General features: G+C 45.9%; 2 protein-coding genes across 7 annotated transcripts in view; both read left to right on the forward strand.

Moving 5' to 3' along the window:
- asap2a (ArfGAP with SH3 domain, ankyrin repeat and PH domain 2a) overlaps positions 1–18,487 on the forward strand; it is a 104,379-nt gene extending 85,892 nt beyond the window's left edge. Inside the window, exon 29 of the mRNA XM_076165575.1 lies at positions 18,229–18,487. The gene's annotated coding sequence lies outside the window, so the exon portion shown is untranslated. The remainder of the gene's footprint in view (positions 1–18,228) is intronic.
- grhl1 (grainyhead-like transcription factor 1) lies at positions 11,694–24,932 on the forward strand. 6 transcript variants are annotated; one of them, XM_076165580.1, is made up of 16 exons: positions 11,694–11,877; positions 14,033–14,222; positions 14,598–14,671; positions 15,063–15,196; positions 15,288–15,517; positions 16,207–16,289; positions 16,637–16,790; positions 16,905–17,016; positions 17,112–17,206; positions 18,982–19,228; positions 19,359–19,495; positions 20,861–20,889; positions 21,085–21,170; positions 22,525–22,610; positions 22,952–23,016; positions 23,625–24,932. In XM_076165580.1, the coding sequence occupies exons 1-16, from the start codon at positions 11,858–11,860 to the stop codon at positions 23,737–23,739; spliced, it is 1,857 nt and encodes a 618-aa protein (XP_076021695.1). In that variant the 5' UTR covers positions 11,694–11,857; the 3' UTR covers positions 23,740–24,932. The 6 variants fall into 6 exon arrangements, with proteins under 6 accessions (XP_076021695.1, XP_076021694.1, XP_076021699.1 ...); XM_076165579.1 differs by having other exon boundaries at positions 11,695–11,877; positions 19,353–19,495; XM_076165584.1 differs by having other exon boundaries at positions 11,695–11,877; positions 19,359–19,480.
- The last annotated feature ends 1,477 nt before the right edge of the window (positions 24,933–26,409 follow it).

Consider the following 26,409-nt stretch of genomic DNA (forward strand, 5'->3'; position numbering starts at 1 on the left):
AAAATACAGAGTGTGTTAAATTAATTATTCAATGGCTGAGTCGGTTTCAGAGCTTTTCAGGTCACTGCAGAGGGAGAGCAGGACGAAGCAGAGCAGAGCGACGTCGAGATCGTTTCTAATCATTTACATCCTTGGCTGCTGCTACAATGTCGATGCCGCAGTCATCCGTGTTTTTAGGGACAGAAGAGCAGATCTGTAGGGCCTTGCTCGCTTGCTCGCTCGCCGTCACGAACACCCACACACTCGCAGAAACACTCGCTCACACACGCTTTCGCCCACAGTCCCTCATCACTGCAGTGCATTACAGCAGCTTGTGTAAAACAGAGCGGGCGATCATGAGTTTTTGTCCCATCCCCCTCCCTCCCTCGCTTATTCTAACTGACAGTGCACTCTGTCTTTTCTGGGTTGCCTCTGTATGCCTTTGGGGCAAAGATTGGCACGGAGATAAACTTAGCAACAGCTAGCCGGCCTGGGCCAGAATGTTGCCCTGATAAAAAGGTAAAGAGGGAGAAAGAGAGAAAAGAGGAGCAGAGAAGGGGGGGGCAAAAAAATGAGACGCAGCAGGTGAAACAGCGTAAATAGCAGAAGGACAGGTTGTTCTGCTAGCTCCTTTCTGAGCATTTTACGGAGAAACGAGGCATTGGCATGGAATCGACAAAACGGAGCGCAGAGATTCAGTTTCTCACTCACACACATCATCCTAGTTTACGCAGCTCACCCTGTCATACTCAAATGCAACCCACAGCAGCGCTTTGTATGTTTGTGTGTGTGTCTGTGTGTTTGTGTGTGTGTGTGTGTGTGTGTGTGGGGGGGGGGGGGGGGGGGGCTGCATTTGAGTGCCCCACACACCTTCAGCTCAAAAGTGTTTGTTGTGTATACACACGCTGACATTTGACGAGGGATTTTACAAGAGGTTGATGCCCTTTGTCATCTTTTCAGGTTTCGTTCGTACTTTAATCTGATGTCCTTTATTAGCCTCTCATCAATCTGATCTGCTCCCGCTTCTCTGTTATCTAACAGATTCTCACTCCTTTGCCTTTCTTACCTCCTGCGGTCTTGTCACCATAGCAATGCAAGCTGCCTGCCTACGCTCGCTATTATAATTTTTAAAAACAATGGCAGCATGGAGCGAATACAGCACAATGGAATTAGAGGCCATATCATATACCATAAGTATGGACCTATAGTTATCACGTAACAAATCTATAGTTATTACTTCACCTGAGAAATTACTGATATTATTAGCTGCTATTTTTGGATGAGCTGCAGAGTCAGAGTGGGTACAAATATCCTGCGACCACAATCGCACAAAGGATATCCCTGAAGGAAGTGCTGCCATACTGTCTTCCTGCAAACAATGCTTCAACAGGAAGTGATTTAAGGCCCAAATATGGGGGGGGAAAGGATACAGCGATTGGAGGTTAGCAACAGGAGAGGAGAGGAGAGGAGAGAAGAGGAGAGGGGGGTGCTCGTCATCAGAGCAGAACGTGACCTGAGGCCTGGATACAGATCTCTTCTCCTCTCCTCTCCTCTCCTCTCCTCTTCTCCTCTCCTCTCCTCTCCTCTCCTCTCCCCTCCTCTCTTCTCTTCTCCTCTCCTCTCCTCTCCTCTCCTCTCCTCTCCACTCCTCCCAAGGTGACTCTATAAGTGATGAGCAGCAGTGAGCTACTTAGAGGCCGTTTTCCTCCCCTGTTGCCTGTTGTTTCGCACCTCTGTAGGCCTTTTTTCTCTTTAGATTAGACGGATTAGATCTAGCATCCATAGCAGAGGGAGAACTGTAGAGCATTTTGAAGCTCACCTCCACCCAAAAGCAATCTCGCCACCTTAAATGGTCTGTATCCTGTCATGATTCATCTTCACAAACCTGCTCATAAGCTCCCAGGCTCCCTCTGTCCCTCCCTCCCTCCCTCACCCCCTGCCTCCCTCCCTCCCCCTTTCAATTTGACTGTTGCCATGGAAACCAAGGGCAGTAAAAAAAATTTTTTTTTTTTTTTTTTTTCAAAGCTGACTGGCTGACGTGCTGACTGGCATCTCTGTGTGATCTTTGGGCTGCTATGAGGTCATGTGTTCCATACAGTGGGGAGAGAGAGAGCGAGAGAGAGAGAGAGGGAGGTACAAAGAGAATGGGGAAAGGCAGACAGAGCGAGGATGCCAGGAGAATGTGTCACAGGCGAGCGGTCTGTAATCTGGCTGACACCTGGTTCACTCACACACACTCACACTCACACACACACATATGCAGGAAGAATGACAAAACAAAGGTGGAGCCTGTATTCTCCTCTTGCCTCCATTTGTATCTTTTTCCCTCTAATCGTGGGTCTTGATATGACTGCGTCTGCTGTGTTTGCACTCTGCCAGGACAGTTGTCCCAGGGCGTGAACGTGGTGATAACTGAACCGCGGTCTGCACACAGACACAATGAGAGAGACCAGACAGAGAGGGGCGGGTGTGTGTGTGTGTGTGGTGGGGTTTGGAGAGGGAGGAACAAACAGATAATGCGGTGAAATAGGTTTTATACAGTGTTGATTATACATTCATGTACGCCATCAAAACAAATGGACAAGAGGCTGTGATATTCTTGGACGCAACTGATACATACACAGACAATACGGCCATATTAACACCCGACACTGCGCTCGTCATGGTGATGAATGCCACTCTCTCTCCCTCTCTCTCTCTCTCTCTCTCTCTCTCTCTCTCTCTCTCTTTCTTTCTCTGTCCCTCTCCCTCTCTCTCTCTTTTCCTTTCAGGCGGTGGGATAGTCCCCTTTTTTTGTAGCTTGAATGCTGCAAATTCATTTCGAGCAGCCTGACAAGCTGCTGTTACCATGGCCACCAGCAGCACGCCGCCGTTACCAAGTGGGCAGAGAATTGGTGAGGAGAGGAATTACATGGGAAAACATCTGGGTATGAGGGGGTGTGTGTGTGTGTGTATACGTGTGTGTGGGAGTGAGAGAGAGAGAGAGAGAAGGCCAGGGAAAGGCACAGCAGGAGAGGAACAATGTTGTTGCTGCACTTCCTGTCTTGATATCCTGTTTCCCGTTTCCTCCCCTGTGATGAGAAGTGTCTGTCTCCTTTTTGTCCATCCGTGTGTGTGTGTGTCAGCTGTGTCAAATACTCTTGTTGTCCATAAATCTGCCTGTCTAAGCAGCGATTGTCCACCTCTCTGCATGTTTGGCACCGGTGGAGATGAACTCATTCTATTTTCTTTATTCTATCAGTTCTATTTCTATTTTCAAATTTTTGTTATGTGTTATTTGTATTATTTTGTGTTTGATTGTGCGTTGTTTCTCTCACTGTACACTCAGGCTTTGTACCTTATATTGATGATCAATCATGTACAGTACATGGATTATTCCTCACACAGACTGAACTGAAATCCAACCAACGCTTGTTTATTTGTACCAAAGCTACATTTTGAATGATGTGTTCCTCCACAGTTTAATTAACTAAACGCTTTGACTCAATTTCCCTGCACTGACGTCTGGAGACACGCAGCGCACAGTGGTGCCCAATTAAATAGATGCTTAATTGTGACAGGAATCGTTTTGCATTATCAGAGAGAGAGAGTGGTGGTGAGGTGGTGGGGGTGGGGAGTGTGTGTCTGCTTCCAGAATCACATGCACCAGGACACAGATGATGAATCAAGTGGGCACCCCGGGGTGTGAGGCCTCCTCCACTCTGCTGTTCTTGGGGTGTAATGCTGTGATCACTAATCCTGCCTTTTTGCTTTGACTGGGTCTGCAGGGACATGCAAACAGATCGATACTCTCCAACCACACTCGCAAGGATGAAAGGGCGAGGGAGGTAGAGGTAGAGGGGGGAGGAGAGAGAGAGAGAGAGAGAGAGAGAGAGAGAGAGAGAGAGACTGAAATGACTCATTAGCAGGAAACAAGACAGCGAAACTCAACAGGGGAATGAAAATGGTGAAATATTCATGAGAGGGTGAATGTGAGAGAAAGAGAGCTAGAGAGAGAGAAAGAGAGAGAGTTTGTGAATGAGAGGGAGAGAGGCCTCTGAGCTGGGAGGCCTCATATCAAACAATGTCTTTTATGAACAGTTACAGCCCGCCACTCATTTCCATAGACAAGAGCTTCTTTACACTGTCCTACAGGAAGACATTTGCATGAAAATAGAGGGTCAGTGAAGGCCTTGTCTGCATGAAGCCCTCTTTGGTGTGTGAGGTTGTGTGTGAGCGTGTGTCTGTGTGTGTGTGTGTGTCTGTGTGTGTGTATGTGTACGCAGATGTGTCTAAATCAGGAACAGAAATCAGCTTTTAAGAAATCAAAGGGAGGAGAAACACAGAATACACCCTGTTTCTTTCAAACAAAATGAGAGGTGGATATTTGTCATCCGCACCAGAGGAAGCAGTAATGTTATCATACAGCGCCACCCTCTGGTACACCGCTGACAGTGCAGTCACTAACACATCCTACTGATTATGAAATCAGGTGACATGACAAGATGCCACGATGAGATTTCATCCTTGGTAGTCATCCACTTTTCTCTCTGCCACTCCTTTACTTTGAAGGTGTTGTTGCCCGTTTTAAACAGATCATCAGGTGTTTTGCATCCTGCATTCCTTCCATTGGTACAGAAGGAGTGGCCTTTGTTGTTGTGTTTTTAAAAAATAGGATAATAGCATTTCTTCTTCCTGTTCAGTTTGTGCATCAGCAAACTTAAACGGTCGTCACCAAGCAATTTACAGAGTTGAAGAGGGAAAAACATACATTGTAAACGAGTATAAGAAACCTTGACGTGAAGAAAGAAGGAGGGAAAGGAGAGGCGGCGGTTATCTTAATCCAGCTTTGTCAGGCGCTGTGATTTCTCTGCTCCACCCTGGGATGGACCGGGGCAGAGGTGTTGCTGGTTTGACTGGTCTGTGGTTCACCTAACAATAGAGCCGCGTGAAGATGTTGTTTTTAGCTGCAGTTTCACACTCCCTCTGACCCAGCACTCACACACACACACACACACACACGTATACGCACGCACGAAAGCCTAATTTATGGAAGGACTGAGATTTCAATTTCATTTCCTTAAGCAGAAGATAATAAGGATCAAGACAACCAGATATGAGGAACTCAATTTACCTTTATAATATATTTTATGTATTTTCACAGTAGAAACCACAATATTACTAAATTTTTCACTACATTTCAAGTAAAATATTTCTATAAAGGTCAAAGAATGTTCACTTGTGGCCAGATCTGGATGATTATCTGATCAAATCTTACTCGATACTGCAGATCTTCACCAAACTAGATGTACTTTTGCTTTTGGAGAGGGATTCTTGTTGTGTAAAACACTTTTTTATTCAGCTTAGATCAAAACAATGTGTCGGAAATGAAGAAATTAGGATTTTTGCCAAAGAAATAAAGAATTTTATATTTTTTAACATCCAAACTTTGCTGAAGATTAGGATAAATATTCATTACAAATAAGGAAAAAACAACTTAGACCACATCTGAATTTCTGCTTATTGCTATAGTTTTTGCACAACATGTGAAATGTCTGTATGATCATAAGCGTAATGTGTTTAGCTGAGCGCAAACATGGCTGCTGTTCACCCCCCTCAGGCGAAGAGGCTTGGCCCCAGTTCAAGTGAAACTCAGCTGCGTTCTCCTTCTCCTTGTCGAGGCCTGACATCGACTTTCTGGCCGCGTTGCCGCTTGCCTCCAAACAGTGTCACTGGCACTAATCCCTGAGTAATGGGAGCAAATACAGGCAGACAGTGCGGGGGTTTGGATCATGGCTGTGATGGCGTCTGACACTGGCTTTGTCTGCGTTAAGCTGGACGTTAATATTGGCTGAAAGGTTATTTGTTTCATTCCTTCTTTTTATACAGATGTTCCCAGACACAATTTGGAGGATAGACAGGTGACCACATCTCAGATCCCTAAAAATACAAGCCCAGATCTTCAAAGCGTCGGGTTTCTTTCACTTCAAAAACCCCAAATGCACAGTTTAGCATTTATGGGGTGAAGGAGGAGGGAGGGAGGAGGAGGAGGGGGAGGAGGAGGAGATGACAAACAGCAGCAATTCCTTCGCAATATTCAGATCAGGCTTATCGCCGAGCGCTGCAGTAACGGTTGGCCTGAAGACAACAGAAACTCTTGCAGGTTCATACTTGCCCCCCTGAGAGCCTGATGACTGTATCACAGCAGCAGAATAAACCTGGCGACACTGTGTGTGTGTGTGTGTGTGTGTGTGTGTGTGTGTGTGTGTGTGTGTGATTGTAGTGATAAATCAAATACACAGTCCTTTGGTGAAGCATTTATATTAATTTCTTGCTGCTTGTGTTTCATCTCTGATTTGATTGCTTCTACTTTCCCCGCACCTTCATTTCTCATCTTCATCTTCTCTTCAAATTACCACCAAGTCTGCCTGTGAATTTGTCTCTTAAAAGTCAAATGAAATCGATGGGAATTGGAGAGAGAGCATCCTGATCACACCTTGACCTCTGCTGTGACCTCGTCCCTACAGGCAGCCAAGAGAATTACGCCTTCATCCACAGTTTCCCTGGAGAACATGCCTTTCTGTCAGCACATGGTATGTTTGGCAGCTCATTTTCACATCTATAAGAGCCAACAAGACAGGAAGGAACAGATGCAGGAACCGCTCATGTTGGGATCGTTGTATAATCGTAAAAGCAAAAATGTCCACCCTTTTTTTCAAACTTAGCGCTTTGAATCTACTTTTGTTTCCTGCTTCCTTCTTGAAGACACATTTCAGGTTGGACGACAAATCTGCTCAGGAAGGATTCTTCTGTGTTGAGCTGTGTGTGTGTCTCTCTCTACGTGTGTGTGTGTGTGTGTGTGTGTGTGTGTGTGTGTGTGTGTGTGTGTGTGTGTGTGTGTGTGTGTGTGTGTGTGTGTGTGTGTGTGTGTGTGTGCGCGCGCGCGCGCGCGCGCGTGTGTGTTTCTGTATGATTCCTACATAAGGACACAGCACAGCACACACCACTATGTTTCCTTTTTCGAACTCCCGTTTCCCGTCGACCTTCTGATCGGTGAAACAGTGAGAGGTCTGTGATTGCTTCCTCGTGTGAGCGATTCTGACGAATCCCGGCGACGCCAAACTCGATTGAGCAGAAAGGGAGGTTGAACCAGGTGACCAAGTGGCAGAGCTCGTTTGTCAATCTCCTTAACCTTTTTCCTCAACAATAAAGCCCTTCAGTCACGTCGCCTCACTGGTCCCATCCATCTCTCCAGCCAGTGTGAATAATGCATCATTGTTCCTGTGTTTCTGAGGCACCTGTAGGTCTGATATGAGTAAGTCTCGGCACTCAGCTTGTTGTTATGGCGGATTCGGACTCATTGAAAGCCTCACGTACAGTAAATGCACTAAAACCTCAGCTGAAATGTGTGTAAAGCAGCAGAATCTATCTTATTTCTCTTTTTCAGCTTGTTGTACTTGACTTTTCCCTGCGATACACGCCACCCGATACATGACCTGTACGTTTGTGTGTTTGCGAGTGAAAAAATCCCGATGGGTGTGAGTTTCAAACTTCCTTGATGGAGTCAGAATGCCGTGCGTTCTGTTTGTCTGCATTCCAAAAAAACAGGCAAACACCAGCACACACAGCAAGCTTATAACAACACCACACCTACTGTGTATGTGCCTGTAAATACAAAAGGAGGTAAGCGTAGTGTCACACCTGATCAGATTAAATTACAGTTCAACGTAACTATAAATGGCTCTTGATTGTGGATCACATGTGTGCGAGTATGATATGGCCAACGCTGCTTGTCAACATCCTTCTACATTTGCTTGTGTCTGGGCCTTGACTCAGGTCGTCTCGTCTCTATTCTTGATTAGGTTAATGAAACCAAAGTCAGGCCAAGATACACACACATAACACCACACAATTAAGAGAAACAAAGATATGTGTTTTAAACTTCAAATGATATGCGACCAACAAGAGCTGCGTAGTACAAGGTGAGAAAAACATTAGGGAAATGGCTCAGTGTTCCAAAACAAGAAGGTTGTGGGTTTGAATCCAGGTATCTGTGTTTCTTCTGAATGCTCCAGTTTCTTCTCACCTCCACAAAGCTGCAGGTTGGGTGAACTGGAAACACTAAATTGCCCCACAAGGTGTGAATGGGCGTGTGAATGACTTTCTATTAGTGTACCGTCCTGTCTTGGGTGAGAGCAGGGGCTGCTCTGATTGGCTCCAGCCCCCCGCCCCCCTGGTTTGAGGTATAGGATTAGAATGAAGATTAAGGTTTGTGTAAGGATTCGGTTAGTCGGTTAGTCAAGAATAGAGGTTGTGGTTTACGGTTAAACCTCGAGGGAATTGAGTAAAGTCAACACAGTATGCTGACGAGTACACAACATTTGTTTGTGTGTGTGTGTGTTTCCTTCATTGTCAGGCCAGGAACCAACATCCCATAATGAAAGATCCTTTGCTCCAGTAAAGATGATTAATCATCCCAGTCTCTCCGTTTGGTTTGATTACTCATCCCTGTGAACAATAACGGTCCCTTTAATCAGGCTGAATGGCCCGTTAGATCTGCAGCTCAGGGCTATAACATCAGCAATGTTGTGAAGCAAAACACAGACACACAGACACACACACACACACACACAAACACTCCATCAAGAATCCCAGAATCCCTCAGTCCTCTCTCCTTCCCGTGTGTGTGTTGGTACTTGCAGTAGCGTGCATGTAACCCTGGCTGGTATTAGTAGTTGTGGAGTGGCATGCGGGTCAGCCTTGCCCTCAGTGTCTGTGAGTGTTTTTACTGTCATCATAGGAAACGACACGATACCATCTAACTCAGGTCTCAGCAAAACACTGAGAAACATCACAAACCAACACTTTGTTTCCAACCAAACCCCCCCCTAACACAGAAACATGAAGTACAGCGACCACGCCGTTCAACGGGACCCATGGCGTCAAAACACTGTTTGTAGATGACACACGTGTACGTAACAGTCCTGCTTACTCATGGCTGACATCATCCTGAGATATGCTGTCTGTTACATTCTGAGAGGGATCAGCCTGATACTGATCTTCAAACACAATCACACAGCGCTTCATTGTTCCTATAGGCTCATCCTCAACTGTCTGCGCCGTTTACCCAACAACAACTAGACATTTACTCTGACCGGCGGTCCGGCGTGACTCCAAGCGCAGCCTCACACACACAGTTACATGCACTCCTGTGGCTCGGGACAAGTGCTTACATGTTAGAAAAGTGGGAACGGATTTGCATCTGATTTCCATCCGGCTTAAGTGCCCAGAGTGAGGCGTGATGGCAACTGTCGAATGTTTTTAGGATCGGGAGGCGATTTAGGAGGGAGATGAGTTATGGCGAGGAGGTGCGAAGAAGAGAAAGAGGTGGTGTGTGTGTGTGTGTGTGTGTGTGTGTGTGTGTGCGTGTATGTGTGTGTGCGTGTGCGTGTGTGTGTGTGTGTGTGGGTGTTCTTGTGTGTGTGTGTGTGTGTGTGTGTGTGTGTGTGTGTGTGCGTGTGGGGGGTACATCCCACTAAGCAAATTGACAGAGATGATAAAAAGCGCCTACACGTCCTTGAGGGCTTGAGTCGTTAGAGACTGTTGGGAACTACTGTTACCTCGCCGTTTTACATCCTTGTTTCTGAAATTGAATATTACTTTACACACGCACACACACACATGTCTTGCATCTGAGAATTCTCTGCCCACTTGTTCATATTGTGGATTATCATCTGTCTTTGTTTGTGTGTCTTTCTCTTCTCAAACACTCATGACATCACCGTGCTGCCCCAGGCTATTCAACACTAATTACAACAGCAAGCAAGCAGAACCATGGGTGTGTGTTCCCTTACGTTAGAGAGCAGAAGAGGCTTTATTTGCACCAAAGCGAGCAGAGAGACCTGTCAGAAATGCTGCATGGAACAGAGAAGAACATTGGATGGCGGCTTCATCTTCCTCTGTTCTCAGCTTTGATCCTGGTTGATCTCTTGATTCGATCAGGACTCTGTTTCTGTCTGTGTGTTTTGGCCTTTCGCTGTCGAGTCAGCATCCACACAGACCCACCATCAGCAACCTAGGCATGCTCTACCCCCACCCTACCCCACCCTTACACACACACACACACACACACACACACACACACACAAACACACACACACACACACACACATGCACACACAGATCCTCATGTATCCCTCCCTCCCGGTTATATCCCATGTCCTCAGTGCAAACACAAACAAGCTCCAGGAGAAGCAGGTGTCCTTCCACTCTTTCACTGGGATAAATAAACAGTAAACCAGGATCCAGAAGCAGGAGTTTGTGTGTGTGTGTGTGTGTGTGTGTGTGTGTGTGTGCGTGTGTGTGTGCGTGTGTGTGTGCGTGTGTGTGTGCGTGTGTGTGTGCGTGTGTGTGTGTGTATCAAAGAGCGTGAGTGAAAAGAGTGGGAACTGCCGTTTGCCATCGCATAGTTTCTGCCTCTGTGTGTTAGGAGAAACTTTGAATATCACTGATAGCATCTGCAAAGCCCCCTCAGTGATGCTGACAAAGGAAAGAGCTGTTTGTTTAAACTCAGACTGTTACTGAGGAGCTTTTATCTCCTATTTTCATAGTTTTATCCTCTTTCACTTAACTTTATCTTATCTTATTTTGTGCATCTTCATAGATAGATAGATAGATAGATAGATAGATAGATAGATAGATAGATAGATAGATAGATGGCTTTCTTAACCGTTGGTTACCGTCGTCGCCTCCTGCTTTGGTTATATGCTAATGCCACATATCACTCCCAAGCTTTCTGATTCTGGAGGTTTCAGGGCTGATTTGCCTGCTGCTTACCTGCAGCAGTTCAGGCTGATAGCAATCTGTCCTCCAGGAGAATGTAAACAACTTTCTGTCCCATCATTGGGTATCAGCGAAAGTGAAGGGAGCATTTCTTTATAGTTGCATTTACGGTTACACAAGATGGAAATCGGCCCAACCAGCAAGAAGAAAACAAATTTTACAATGTGTTTTATATACAAAGCAGAAGTCAAGGTTTGCATGAGAGCAGTTACCTGAAACAAGGAAACAGCTTTGGGGTTTTGGAGGGAAAAACTAAACTGAACATAATTTACTCACTTCTTTAAAAAACATTTTTATTTGATCTTGTTTTGTGCAATAAAAACATCCAAACCGTCTCAAGTTGTTAAAGGGTGCCAAATTATTGCATTGTTTTTGCTTTATTGACAGATAAATAAATAGATTATCAATAATAACACTGTATAATGTAATAATAAGTATACTAAGTCTAGTTACACACAATTTTGATCTCCAACTTGATAATGTATCCTTTGAAAATATTATTGTTCACATTTTAAGGGACACAAAATACCATTAATGAGGACAATAATTACATTGTCATTAAATGTTTTATTAATCGATTATTAAAATGCATTTTTATACATAGAGTACACCGGAAATAATTGAAAACATGTTCCGTCATGTTTAAAAATGTTACCATCTGATCAAATCACAGCTGTTTGGGCTCAGCGGCTACTCGGTAGAGGGGGGGTGGGGGGTGCGGGTCCCTGAGTGAGCCCAGGCAGCGGCAGCAGCAGCAGCAGCAGCAGCAGCATTGGAGAAGCGTGCGAGCCAATCACAAGCGCGTCCAGGGGTAATTGACAGCCAGGCCCCGCCCCCTCGTCCACCTGTAATCCAATCCGTGGCCCTGTCACAGGTAAAACCGGCCTGGATTTCTCCGCATTGCCCCCAAAAAGCGAGAAAAGCCGACAAAACCCGTTCGCTCGGTCGGGGACACCTTGTTTGTTGCCACGGCCCTCATCTCGGAGGAGTTTGCCACCGTAAAGAAGACGGATCGGATTTTCAGTACCAACTAGAAAGTCCAGTTCGACCGACCGAGATGTCACAGGAGCATGACAAGTAAGTTGTCCTGACTCCACTTTTACGCCACAACACCGGCAGCCTGACGCTACAATACCGACTGTAAATAATTTAAAGGATATTTTTAAAAGTTTTAACGCAATTTTCCCAACTTTTTGCCCTCGAATCGGAGTGTTTGTTATGAGATTTGGGAAGCAGAAGTCCTCGCGCTGCTGCAATGCGCGCGCTGATGTTTATACCGAATTTGTCTCAGGATTATAATCGCTCCTTTTTGCTTTCATGGAGGGATGTTTACTACTAAAAGCTGCATGGCGGGTGGGAAAGTGATCGTATCTCGCCGCTTTCTTTCCCATGGTGTGTGTGTGTGTGTGTGGGAGAGCTTATTTCACCTGTCATGTTCGAGCTTGTACAGGTGTACCTCCACCTGTCGTGAGAGCAGAGGCGCCTGTTAGAATAAAACACCCGTCCCGTGATCCCAAGGGCGGTTTAGTGTTTGATTTTGCTCTAAGCTCTTACAGTTATGTAGATAGTCTTAATGATATTTGTTCAGGAATAATACGCTCTGAAATGTCACCCTAAAGGAGACTCACGCGCCTCTGCAGCTGCTCGCGTTTGGTGATTATTGGTGATCGGTCACACTAAACTCCTCCGTTTAAAGATTAATACTATGTTTTCATGATCGGTGTGTATTTTGAGGGGTTTTTTGAGGGCAATGTCATGGAGAGTTTGTTAGAGGAGTGAAACTGTACACCTGTTAGGCGTTGGCCCGAGCACTAAGACAGACAATGTAAGCAAGCTGTATAGGCTATAGAAGGTCTGAGAAGGTTTAAACTACAAGGCTGGAATATTCTGCATACTTGTCAGATAAGACAGTTGATCATTTAAGTGGAAAAGGTGAAAAAACAAACAAATGTAAAGTTGTTTAAATGAAGCCATATGGTCAAACAGAACTGATAGTTTGTGTTGTTTTCCCTGCAAATGTCCATTAAAACTCACAAATCAGTGAAAGTATTTATTGTTCTTCCTTAAATCTCAATGCAGTGGAGGAAAAAAAAGACAATCAAGCTCTTTTGTTTTTAGTACTGATTGCATGTCCTTAGTGTTTTATGTCCAGTAAATAATGGATCTGATCGGGTTGCGTTTTGTGAATGGCACAATTAGATCTAGGATTACTAATCATCACTTTGCTTTGACCATTGAGAGGAAAATGCAGCATTTGTTGTAGATACTCAACATGGAAACCGAGCCACTGCGTTTACAGTTAGTCATAATTACTTTGTTGTGGCAGCGAATCTGCAGATGGATTTGGTGGGAAGATGGTTTGAGACTTAAAGGGACGTGAATCTAAAAGTCAAGATGAATCACCTTGCTGCAACTTTAACAACAACAACTTAACTAATGGCGTATTCTACATATTCCACAATGTTGTCATTGTAATAAACTTAATGAAAAGTGAGCAAATATACAACAGAAATGCACATTCCAAGACTCAGCAGGGTGGAAAACAGACGCTTAGTACAAGTGTGGTTCTTACTGATCCCACTCACAGGCCTGTTTACAAAGCACTGACACTGACAGAGCTGATCCTTGCTGAAGGTGGAACGTAGAGCAGCAGTGGAGCGTCCCAGGCGGGTACTGCATGTGTAGCAAAAAAAAATTCAAGGATTACTTTTCTGAGACAGGTTACTCTTACAACAACAGAAGCGTGGCAGTGTGAAAACGCAGGAATGCAGCAGGGACACATGTGCGTCAGTTTGCGGTCACGTCGCCATTGAGCGAGTCGTCACACTGGACGAGCCAGTAGAGCATCTTTCTCCCAGAGTCGTTTCACGGCTGAGATTTGTTGCACAATCATTGAAAAGCTTGAACAACAGGTCACACATACAGAACGTCTTCATTGTTGATCCGTCTCACAACCTGTTTGTCTGTTCTGAACGAGGCCGTGATTGTAGGTCTTGGCTTTACCGTGTCAGTGACGGGAAGAATCCGCTTAATCCTTGACAAAAGAGCAGTAAAGTCAGAGGTCGGGTCACACACCCACCCACACACACACACACACCACCTTGACTCCTTCAACTGTAAAGAAGTAGAGTTCAAGACACACCGTCCTTCGTTCGTTCATTCGTTCGTTCGTTAGGAAGGTTGCATCACTCGCTTTGTACGCCATAACTCAAAGAACTTTCCTCTCCCGCAGTAAGCGTGCGGTCCTGGTTCTGCAGAACGAGGCGGGTTATGGAGGTCAGCGACGCTCCTTCACCACCGAAGACGAAGCCTGGAAGTCGTTTCTGGAGAATCCACTGACAGCCGCCACCAAGGCCATGATGAGCATAAATGGAGACGAGGACAGCGCCGCAGCTCTCGGCCTCCTCTACGACTACTATAAGGTATTGCACAACACCCCACCGATACTTCCTTCCCCCCTCAGTGTCTGGCTAAAGGGCACTTCAGCAGGTTAGATCCCTCACCCGCCTTCAACTGTTGCTACAACCGAAGATCACTGAAACCAAATCACAAGCAAACCCCACAAACGAGCCTCTCCTATAGATAAGAGAGCAATCAAAACCACCAACACAAGTCCCCAGACTCCATCGTGCTGCTCCCTGCCTTTACGCAAAGTGACATCAGCCCATTAGACAACATCTGTGAGGCAGAGCACGTCATGTAACTGATCCAGCTGCCCGTGTAGACAGCGGGATGACCCAGGCTGTTGGATGTGATGTGGTCAGATGCTAAGCGGCTGTGTTTACCCTCCCATACAGGTGCCCAGGGAGAAGAGAACAATACCCCAGAGTAAGCCAGAAGCCCTGGTCTCTGATGTGGATCCCAACAAAAGGTACGCGACCGCCCTCAATTAATACCCCCTTTAAAAAATAAGTAAATAAAAAGCAGAGCGGAGGGGAATCAGGACGTGAGCGAGGGATTCAAACTCCAGGACATTATCTCAACTTGTTTGTATTTGCATGTGCAGGGGGGGGGGGGGGGTGGAGGGCAGAGTGGAGTGTAGCTTCAGGGCCTTTTATCTGTCCATTTAAAGAGGATGAGATCAGTACACACACACATAAACACACACACACACACACACACACACACACACGTGATCCGCTGATAACTTTCATTGAAGACAACAAACAACTTTTTATTTAGCTGCGGCCGTCGTTTGCTTACGTGCTTTATTTGAGATGTTTAAACTGATTTTAAAACGCTTTTCTTTCTTACTTCCGCAGGCACCAGATTCAGGCCGGACACACCATCGCACCGCTGCAAGAAGTGGGAATGGAGAGCCGCATCCAGGTGCTCAAGGGGCCCTTCAATATTCTGCAGCTGGCCCAGGACAAGAGGCCCCCCTTCCCCTCACCAGGTGGGTTCACGTCTCCTGATACAAACAGAAGAAGAAGGGGAATTAGTCAGCTTGATCGTACGCCTGATGACTTTGTGGTTGATTCATTCAGACACGACTGTTACAGTTTCCCTCACCGCCGTGCCAACCTACCCACCCATCAAGACGGAGGTGCCCACCCACGGCTTCTCTGTGACGGTGCCCAACAACTGCGGTGAGTCCGACGGCCACGTCAGCGTCTTCGACCGGCAGCTCGCCCACAACCAGTTCAGCCCCAGCACGCAGTCCCGGACGCCCCCCGACTCCACCTTCTCCGAGAGCTACAAGGACAGTTCCCAAGAGGTGTGTGTGTGTATGTGTGTGTCTGTCGATGTGCTCCGATCCGATCCCCCCCCCCCTCCCCCTGCCCTTACGCTCTCCTACCCCCCTTTTCCGATCCTCTTCTCTCTCAGATCTCTCCCCTCAGACAATAGAGCATTCACCTGATCCCATGGAGCCAGCGGTGGGCTCAGCCTTCCCTGGTTTTATTTGAACATGCCAAAATAGCGGCCAGTGTGTTATTATGCCATTGTCTCACCAACACAATAAAGTGCTGTACTTTTCTCCTACAATAGCCAAAGCCCTTTCTCTCTCCTCTTTCTCTTTTTAACCTGGAGGGGAATTACCTTAGAAAAGGACTAACCCAACAAAACCCCTTCCACACTGGGGGGAGGGAAGGAGGGATGCAACAGAGGCAAGGCGAGTGGCTTATTTCCCCACTTGAACAAAAAGCAGCGGGGATGAAACACGGTGTGGGCCGGAGGAGAGAAGAATGCAATCAGAAAATCTATAGAAACTGTGATAAGTGGTGGGAGAAAGAGAAATAAATCCCTAAAATACAGTTTATTCCCCTGGTAAGCTGATATAAATGAAAACGTGCTGAATCCAATTTGTGGAAATGGAGAAAAGCAGGAGTTCAATCACTGCGGCGTAATTGTTTAATATCCTCTTTTGCCGTGTCTTACTTCTTTGTCCTCCTTTGTGTGGCTCAGGTGTTTTCCTTCCCAGGGGATCTCCAGTTACGTATGGCCTCCATCACGCCCGAGGACTACACTCCGTTTGACACAGCGCTGGGGTAAGCTGCACTGCCGCCGGGCCCGCCGTCCGCCTTCCACCGCCACGCCGCCATTCAGCTGTGACACAACAGCGCAGAATGGCCTCATTCATGGCGGTCACAGGGGAGACACCAGACTCCCGTCCGTGTTTGAAAGACACAACGCTTCGCACAATGTTATCAAGCCGGCGCTAACGCCAAGGCTGATTTTAGGTCACAGTTTTGCCGCCGTGACAAAAATCGCACAAAATTGATGTTCCGGCCACCAAAACACATTCTGACTCTCCTGAATATCACTGACTCACGTTTCTACACACCCTATGATTGTGTTCTTTTCTTGACTCTGTCTGTATTTTACACTATTTAAGGAATAACTTTGAGTACACACTGGAAGCATCCAAGTCCCTGCGCCAGAAGACAGGCGACGGCACGATGACGTACCTAAACAAGGGCCAGTTCTACCCCATCAGCCTGAGAGAGATCGACAACAAAGGCATGCAGCAGCCCATCACCAAAGTCAGGGTGAGACGGAAATAAAGACTTGATTCCATTAGAAGTAATGAAGCGTCGTTAGGATTATTGAAAGCGATTAAATGAGAAGAAGTGCGTCTAATCCAGCCCTGTTCCGCCCTGCAGAGTGTGGTGATGGTTGTGTTTGGCGAGGAGAAGTGCAGGGACGATCAGCTGAAACACTGGAAGTACTGGCACTCCAGGCAGCACACGGCCAAGCAGAGATGCCTGGACATCGGTAAGAACCAACATCAGTCAATCCAACAGCCTGCATTAAAGCTCATAATTAAGATTTCCAGAACATTCTAACTGAACTGAATCTCTTATCTGCAGCCGATTACAAGGAGAGCTTCAACACTATCGGCAACATCGAGGAGATCTCCTACAACGCCATTTCCTTTACCTGGGACACCAATGAGGAAGCAAAGGTAAGACAGTCTCATGACACACACACACACACACGCCCTCCGATCACAAGGCCGCTCCTGTCCAGCATCAATCATTCAGATGTGTTGTGAGCGACTGTTTTCCTTCAGCTTTCACACTGTAAAGCTGATTATCGCCCACTTTGTTCATTGTCCTCCTCCAAAACGGTCGCTATGGAAAAGAGAGGATTAAGTAGAAGAGAGAGGATGCTGTCATCCCGCCTCCTCTTCCTCCTCCACTTATGCGTTGTTGAGTTGGGTTGCGTGGAGATGTGTGTCTCTGTTTGTGTGTGTGTGTGTGATTGAGTCTGCATCCATCTGGACTGGTTCGACCTGTCACCCCCATTGTGATGCAGAAGTGTGCGAGTTGAGGTATTTTTACACGCCAGACAGGCGAGACAATGGGTGCAGGAATGAGGAAACCTGACAGGGGGCCCGGGGACCGGATTGGACAGTAAACGGACAAAATCCTGTTTAACGGGAATGAGAGGTGACTTCAGATGAGGAAGTTATCTGCCTCATCTCCTTCTCACTACCACCTTCTCTCCTCTGCTCTCCTCCTGGGTCAGTTGGGTTGTAGCTTATAAGGCGAGAGTGTGTGAAGGAAGAAGTACAGCAGTTCTGTACTCCCCCGCTGATGTCAGCTGACGAATAGGCAAGGGACAAAATGGCGCTGCAGCTCATCTCCCAAATTCTTCCAGGGATCTCTGTGGGCTACTCTTCACATAAACACACCACATACACAAACTGACACACACACACACACAGAGGCGCGAGTGTGCACGGTCACACCCGGATGTAGGCCTAACTGTCTCATGACTTGAGGCCTGTGTTCATAGGATGTTCATCCTTGTGTGTATTCTTGACATCACTGTGTGTGTGTGTGTGTGAGTGTGTGAGTGTAAGTGTGCTCATCCTACTTATGCGCACCACCCTTGCCAAAAATGTTTGAGGCTCTGATCAACACACTTTTAGTTGACAAAGTGTGTGTGTCTATGTGTGAGTGTGTGTGTGTATAAGCAGAGGTGTGTGTGTGTGTGTGTGTGTGTGTGTGTGTGTGTGTGTGTGTCGTGCCCCCTGGTGATTCCCCTGCAGTATGGACAGACCAGGTGTATTTGCTAAAGGCAGCCGTTCCATAATGTTTACCTGCTCTGAGGCTGTTTACTGGAATTACCACAAAAATATATTTGATACCTCGTAACTAACTGGTGTTTGTGTATAAACAGTATATCATATGTTTATAATTATACTGTATTTTACTGAACATTAATAGAAATTATAGTTTACAAACTAATTTGATTTAAATTAAAAGTTTAAACTTTAGGGAATTAATAGGGAATCAACAGGAATATATACTGTCAGAAAAATCTATATATTTAAATTCATAATCAACAAAAACACATCTAGTGTCAATGTCCCCATGTAGGTTTAATAAAGGTGAATCTTACTTTATCTTATCTTATCTTATCTTATCTTGATTAGGTAAAGCGTCAGAAAACATTAAACCTGTGATGACCAAAGTTGGCCGCTAGAGGGAACCACACAACAGTGAATGTTTGTTGACTCTACAGAAAGCCACACTTCAGTATTTAACATGTAACCTGCCAGCTTTCTCTTCATTACAATGCTGCTTTAGAAGTCATTATCCAAGACAAAACACTGTTGGTTTCATTTCATAAACAACGGTTGAATGTTTTTTGCATTTACATTTGAATTTCTCAGATAAAGTTGTGCCATATCATTTTGTTTTAAACTTTAATATGCCCTCTCCTCCTCAGATCTTCATCTCGGTCAACTGTCTGAGCACGGACTTCTCCTCCCAGAAGGGGGTGAAGGGCCTTCCCCTCAACCTGCAGATCGACACCTACAGCTACAACAACCGCAGCAACAAGCCCATCCACCGCGCCTACTGCCAGATCAAGGTGTTCTGCGACAAAGGAGCTGAGAGGAAGATCCGCGACGAGGAGCGGAAACAGTCTCGCCGGAAAGGGAAGGTGTCCGAGATCAACACCGGCATGGGAGCCTGTAAGTCACTTTAAGTCGCTCTAATTTACAACATTTTCCTCTAAAAACATTTACAATCGATGAATGTAAAGAGTAAGATGTCCGTAAGCATTACCTGAAGCATTTATCGGGTGTCTTTTCCCAGTTGCAGATGTGAAAGTGCCGCTCCTCCAGAAGCGCAACGATGTGACCATCTTCAAGATGATGACCGATCATGAGACCCAGCCTGTCCTCTTCATCCCCGACATTCACTTCTCTACCTTCCAGCGCCATGTGAGTGCCGAGCAGGTGAACCCGGTGTCCTTTCTCTACATTGGGGCCGTGGTTTGGGTTTTTGGGGGATGTGTAGCATCAATGTTGGGCCAGAAACCGTCTCCCACTCATCAAATAGAGCAGGGTCAAGGTGACCTGTTTGCCGGAATAAAAGCCTCTGATATGTGACCCAGAAACTCAGGGCTGTATTTCAGACGGACTGGCAAGATGAGTTATTGACCAATTACTCCAACCAAAATATTTTCTTCATAAGACTCCTTCAAGGTTGCTTGTATGCTGGCAGAAGGAGAGAGATTGAGGTCAGGAGAGTGATGCAGATGTAGATGGGGGGCAGAAACACATAGGTATAGACTACAGGGCACAGGTGAGGTTTTATCAGTCGTCCAGCAGCAGCCTTCTTCTCCCTGAGTGAGCTTCACTAGACCTTCATCTTCATCCCAACGGTGCCCCGAGAAGGCCACGTCACATGACAAGCATGTCTTACTGCAGCGATAACCGTGCAGGTGTTGGAGTTGTACATTGGTTTCCAGTGAGACTATAAGAGAAAATGGTCCATTATTGAGTCGTCACTGCCCCCTGTTGGTGGAAGCGTGAGCGGATCTCAGCATTTCCCCCGAGCACAAGCGCTGTAGAATGCTTGCTGTGGCGCTTTCACTCGCTCGTTCAAGTTCAACTTTGCTCCCACTGAGGCTCAGGGAGGTCAGGGATTATTCTTGGTGTTGCCGCTGACAGTGAACCAGCCTGAACTCGTCACAGCCCGGCTATCAGTTTCAGATAAACTCTGCTTTTACTAGCTTCCCTCCCAGAATAGATGTCCCTGTAACAGCTGAGCTGGCAGAATCGATACAGGTGCTGGGTGAAAGTTTCCATAAAACGTTGACTTTCCAGGAGGTAAAAATGTCGATATTTTGCAGATTATGCACAGGTTTAATGCTTTTCACGGACTAAGGCAAGGCAAACTTACTTTTGTAACATCTTTCAGACACAATGGGCCTGCAATGCATTAAAAAAAACAGCAAAAAGTTAATCAAAAGACAGTTAAAGGGCAACCAGGCCCTCGTTTTCAAAGCGTGCTCCACCTGCTGCTCTGCTCAGCTGCAGGTTTGTCTCGACTCGGCTCTGATCTCAGTGATGAGCGCGAGAATAAACGGGTCAGCGCGGTGTTTGACCTTCTGGGCCTCGCAGGCTCACATAACCTTTCACCTGGTTTACTGATTTCTGCCGACGATGCAGTACCGAGTTCCAACACGGAGGCAGAAGTTGCACTCAAGACTGAAATCATAAATTAGGTGTTTGTTTCAGATGCGACATCCAAAGATTGACTTTAACATTGTGTATTAATTACTCTCTCTCTCTCTCTCTTTCTTTCTCGCCCTGCAGCCGTTCCCCACAGATGATGGAGAGGAGAGGTGAGTTTACTTCACACTTCACCCTTTTTTAGTGGCGCGACAACCTTTGGCACCTTCCTAGGGATGCATATGTCATTTCTAGGAAAGGCCTCTGTGCGCTCGTGTGTGTGTGTGTGTGTGTGCGTGTGGAAAACCTACAAGCTGTTTGTGAAGTGCAAACGAGGTGCTGATTCCTGCTCTGTGTTTCCACTGCAGCTCAAGCATGAAGAGATTACCCTTCAGCGACGAAGAATTTGTTGCACCTCCAAACAAGATGGCTCGAGTGGACGAACCACAGAAAGGTACTGGTATTGTGTGTGTGTGTGTGTGTGTGTGAATGTACAGCGTTTGGATTGTCCACATGCTGATAAGTCCTTTTCTGAGGCTATAGCACTGTTTGTGTGTGTGTGAGTGTGTGTGTTTGTGTGTTGTTGTTGTTGTCACTGGAGGCACCCACCCCCACACTCCCTCGGCCATGTGATTATTCCAAGTCTTTGGAGGCACACACACACACACATGCGCCAGAGGCCTCCATGGAACCAACAAAATACCACTGCTCACTTGATACACACACACAGACACACGCACACACAGGACTGTGACCTTTACCCTACATCCTGTTTTTATGCACTCTTATGCACTCTTTTGCACAACAACTTGAAAATAAGTTTTGGACTCCACCTTTGAACGTAATGAGAGCAGATCCCTCCTCCTTTCTCCTCTCAGATTGGATTCAGCTTGATTTTTGATTGATTAGTTTGATGATGCAACATTTCCACCAAAGCGCTGTTATTCTACAACCCCACAATCGTACGCTCGTTCAATCAGGCGTAGCAGGAGCCGGTGTAGATGTGTGAGTGCGACGTCTGTCCGTCTGTAAGCACGTTCACTGCCAAACCACCTCGACTGAAGCAGAGCTGTGGTTTGGCATGGAGCGGGCAGATTGTCAGTACAACAGAGTGATTAACCCATCAACATACAGCAACGTAGCAGTTCCCTTCCCGCTTTCCAACCGGCATCTACGCACACCGCTTTGACTTCCTATTTGTTTTGTTTTTTTGACTTGATGCAGAAGAATAACCAACAAACGAGTGCAATAATACAAGAAAGTGGATTTTAGAGCAGTCTTATTTTTGGAATAGTGACTCAGAGGAGGGTCTGTTTTTCTGTGTGTGTGTGTGTGTGGGGGGGTTGTCATGTGTGATGACATTTTAGGTGGGCTTTGTTTGGGCAGGGAGCCACTCTGACTCTTATCAGGGCTTTGAGTCTGGATCAAAGCCCCTGCAGTCAGGCTAAGAGGGGGCGGGGGCTGTGTTTAGTTAAAAAATAGACCCCCTGCTTAATCTATCTGTAAATTTAGCAATGGATTAAACATATGTGCCTGTGTGTGTTTGTGTGTGTGTGCGCATGTGTGTGTGTGCGTGTGTGAGTATGTGTCAGAGGTCAGTGTGTGGTATGGGTGGCATGTGGTTAACCCACATGAATGAACCCAGCCGTTGCGGTCAAACCGTTGATGCAAATAAGCCGTCTACCCTTCAAGCCACTGCATCTGCACTCTGATTTGGGTTTGTGTGTGTGTGACTGTGTGACTGTGTGTATCCATAAACAAGCGTGCTCTGATTTGACGCTCTCCCGTCTCCTGTTTCTCCCACACAGTCCTGTTGTACGTGCGCAAGGAGGCAGAGGAGGTGTTCGACGCAGTCATGCTGAAGAATCCCACGCTGCAAGGCCTGGTGGAAGCAGTAAGTATCCTTCTGTTCAGGTCTGAGTGGAGCGAGGGAGAAGGGGCTGAGGGGAGGGGAGGGACGCGCGCATGTGTGTGTGTGACGTAGAGAGAGGCGGGAGAGGCTGCTAGACAATCACTTGAGGGGGTCAGCGAGTTTGAAGAAGGAAAAAAAAAAGGAGCATATAGATCACGTGCAGTGGGTATAGAGAACCAGCAGAGGCACTGGTGAGCTGAAGCAGGTAAACAGGGCTATGAGGGATGAGACACAGGAGGAGTCTGGTGTTCAGGTGAGGATGAGGATGAGGATGATGGCATTTTATAAACATAAAAAAAACCTTTTCTTGTGTTTCTCCCCAGATTTCAGAGAAGTATGAGTTGCCTCTGGAAAAGGTTGGGAAAGTCTACAAGAAGTGCAAGAAAGGGTGAGTAACAACGACGAATACACTCTAAATCTGTACTAAACAAGCCGACACAGGATAAAATGAATAAATAACCACAAACTAAGTTAATTCAGAAGAGTTAGTTGAAGGTGTGGCATTAATTCATCATTCTTTCCAAATGCAAATTGCGTCAGTGCCACTCAAACCCTGAACGTGTTTCCCCAGATTCATCATTTCAGGCACTTCATTTAGTCTGATTAATGCTGTATTGCAGGGAGATCAAACACTCCCTGTGCAATATATCACCTCACACACACACACCTAACAAAAATGAGATATGATAATGTGTCACTAATGGCAGCTTAGTCACTCATTTCTGTGTTAATTGTGCTTTAGCGATCAATCATAGACTCAAAGTAACCAATATAGGGCTTGATTGATCTCTCCTTCATTTGTATACTGAAGTTTAATTAAATGCTGCAGGAAAGTGCAGAACTCAGCATTGATCATTCCAAACATAAACGCATTTATCGTCACATTTCGCAATTGATTCGCTTCTGAATAAATGGCAAACTCTTTGAAATGAGGACGGAAACCAAACAGGACACTAACTCTCCCCCGCCTGTGTGTGTGTGTGTGTGTGATGTCAGGATTCTGGTGCACATGGACGACAACATCATCAAGCATTACTCCAACGAAGACACCTTCCAGATCTCCATGGAGGAGCAAGGCGGCATGTACAAACTCACGCTGACGGAAATCTGATGGCGCCAGGCTGCGAGGCCGTGGAGGATGGAGGACACAAGCTGTGCCAAGAGTTGTGGTTTACACACCTATTAGACTCTAAAACTTTAAATCATATCATCCCTGTGCTGTATTATTACAAGTCCCACAAGTAGTAACGAAAAAGCCATAGCTCTTAGTAGAAAAACACCACTGATTAAATGTGTAAGTTATGCGTTTTGATGAATTTTAAAGTTAATTTTAATGTGTTTGAGTCTAGAAGTGAGAACGATTCGGATTCTGTTTGAGTGGCGCCTCAAAAGTCTTGCCTCAAAAAGTTCAGAATGTGCAGAATCTTTGCTCCGCTATACCTCAGACCTCAGCAACGTTTTTCTCACATGGGTTTGAACATGATGAGGAGAAATGTGTTTGGTTTTAAACGGAGACGCGTGCGCATTCTTCCCCTCACTAAAGCCACGGCACTGACGCCCTTTAGCACCCAAGATGAAGACAGCCAATCGTTGCTGCTTTGTTATGCTGGAGGATCCGGTGGGGCCCCAGTGGTTCTGTGTATTAATACCAAACAACATGGCAGTATTTAGTGTGTAAAATGTTCCTCATCATCATACCATAGGACAGCCTATTGTACAGGTTTGATGAATTGTTTAGCATAAGAGTCCATGGTTTTTGTAAATTAAATAGATTAGTGGATATTCGTCCTCAGATCAATTTAAATAATGGCCTGTAAAGTAAGTATTAAGTCATGAGAGAATAATACTGAGACACACACTCCCTCCCCGATGAGTGTTGATTAGTTTAGGTCAATGAATGTCTCGTGCTGACCGTGCAGATTGTTCTGGAAGTGCAATACCAAATTTAGGTTCGGACACGTTCAGAGAAACAATCTCCAAATGCCATAATAATTATATAATGCTTAAAAATGGATGAAAACAGAAAGTTATTGTATATATCACTGACAAAATGTCAGCGGATCTGAGTGATCCCTCCTTTTGTATCTCAGTACTTAATGTGTATATATTTATTAAGTGAATGGATGTGGGTCATTGTTTTTGTTTTTTACAGTATATATCCAAATTTCTATTATTCTCTATTAATATAATGTTTCTTTTTTTATATGAAGTTGTTCTAACATTACAAGGGAAAAAAGTTATTAATGTTTTTAAATAATGTGTTTGGATTTTATGCACAAAGTGCCCAATAAAAATGCTCCTGTAGCTTTGAGTGTGAATTTGTGAGCCACGTGTCGATAACAAAGATCCCTTTATGATTTTCTATCTATAAAAAGGATCATTGCGCAATGACTGAAACAAGGGTGCGTATATGTAAATTCAGTTATGTGTAGTTGAGGCGCTGAGCCGAGCACCTCGCTTCCTGCGTACGCGCGTCCATGGCAACAGATGTCTGAGCACCGAGCCTGCAGACAGGAAACAAACACGATGGGAGAAGCTGCTCTGCCCTCTGACGCCGCGCCATGAACTCCCACACCTCCATTCAAGCGTCCTCTCACTCTGCTCTCTCTCTCGCCCTGGCAGATCAGTGAAAGGCACCATAGAGCTGGATTCACACAAACGGAAATACAATCTTCAGCACAGTCCGTCTACATGCACACGTAACACATCTCCTCTCATGTATCGCCTGTGTAGTTGCTGGGTGCTGCTTATCTCACGCATGAAAGGATAGATAGATAGACAGAACAATAGGGTGGAGGAGTGAAGGTAAACCCGGAGGCACTGGTTACATTTTAACCCAACAGGAACAGCAATGCTGCCACGCTGTCCTGTTGTCCTCAAGTGCGAGGCCATCTGCTCTCCCTCTCCCTCTCCCTCTCCCGCTCTCTCTACTCCTTCACTTTCTTTGTCCTCTCTCCCAGTCGACGGTTTATTCCGGAGTTGTCCTCATTTAAACCAACAGTCTGTATCAAATTGCGGCGTCTGTCCTGCGTATATGAAGTGTGAGCTGCGACTCGGGGAGCTGCGCACACTCATAGCCCCGCGCACACACACATTAGGAGATTTACCTCAACTCACCTCTGTGATATCAATCGAGGGTGAGGGATGATGGCTGACGCTCAGCGTGCAGAGAGAGCAGAACGAACTGCAATGTTTCCATTTTCTCTCCTGAACCGCAGCTATTTTGTCTGACGTCTGCTTTTTTCTCTGTTTTTCTTATTAGCTGTCACACTGTTTCTCCACGGTAATTCTAATAGCAAATTGTTATTCCAAACAGGGATTTACAATACCAGCTTTTCTCACGGCTCCTTTCACTCTTTCTTGATTGACTTTGTGTCGGTGACGTTTGCATCTTTAATGGCTCTTTTCGATGGTTAATCTTGTTACATGTCTCTCTCTCTTGTTTTTCTTTGGATTCTAAAGTGCCGCTGGAAAATCTTGCAAACCCACCCATCACCAGGCATTTAGGGTCACAGATGCGGTTAAAGACTCCAGCTCAGTTGAGTCACTAACAGATGGAAAGTTGTAACTGTATCACTCTCACGGAATATCACTTCACATTTGACATCAAGATAACAAGGACAGAGTCTAACACCCACAGCCACACATGTGGAAACTACTGGTAAACACCCTCAAAACTCATTTCCTGTTCATCACAAACTAACAGTAATGTCATTTCTGCACCACTGCATCATCCCTGCAGAGACTTTGTTACACACCATGCTGCAGTAACTCACCCGTC

The sequence above is a fragment of the Genypterus blacodes genome, unplaced genomic scaffold, assembly GCF_046128005.1.
Source record: "Genypterus blacodes isolate CSIRO-AG114 ecotype Tasmania unplaced genomic scaffold, CSIRO-AGI_Gbla_v1 ptg000147l_1, whole genome shotgun sequence".
NCBI lineage: Eukaryota > Metazoa > Chordata > Actinopteri > Ophidiiformes > Ophidiidae > Genypterus > Genypterus blacodes.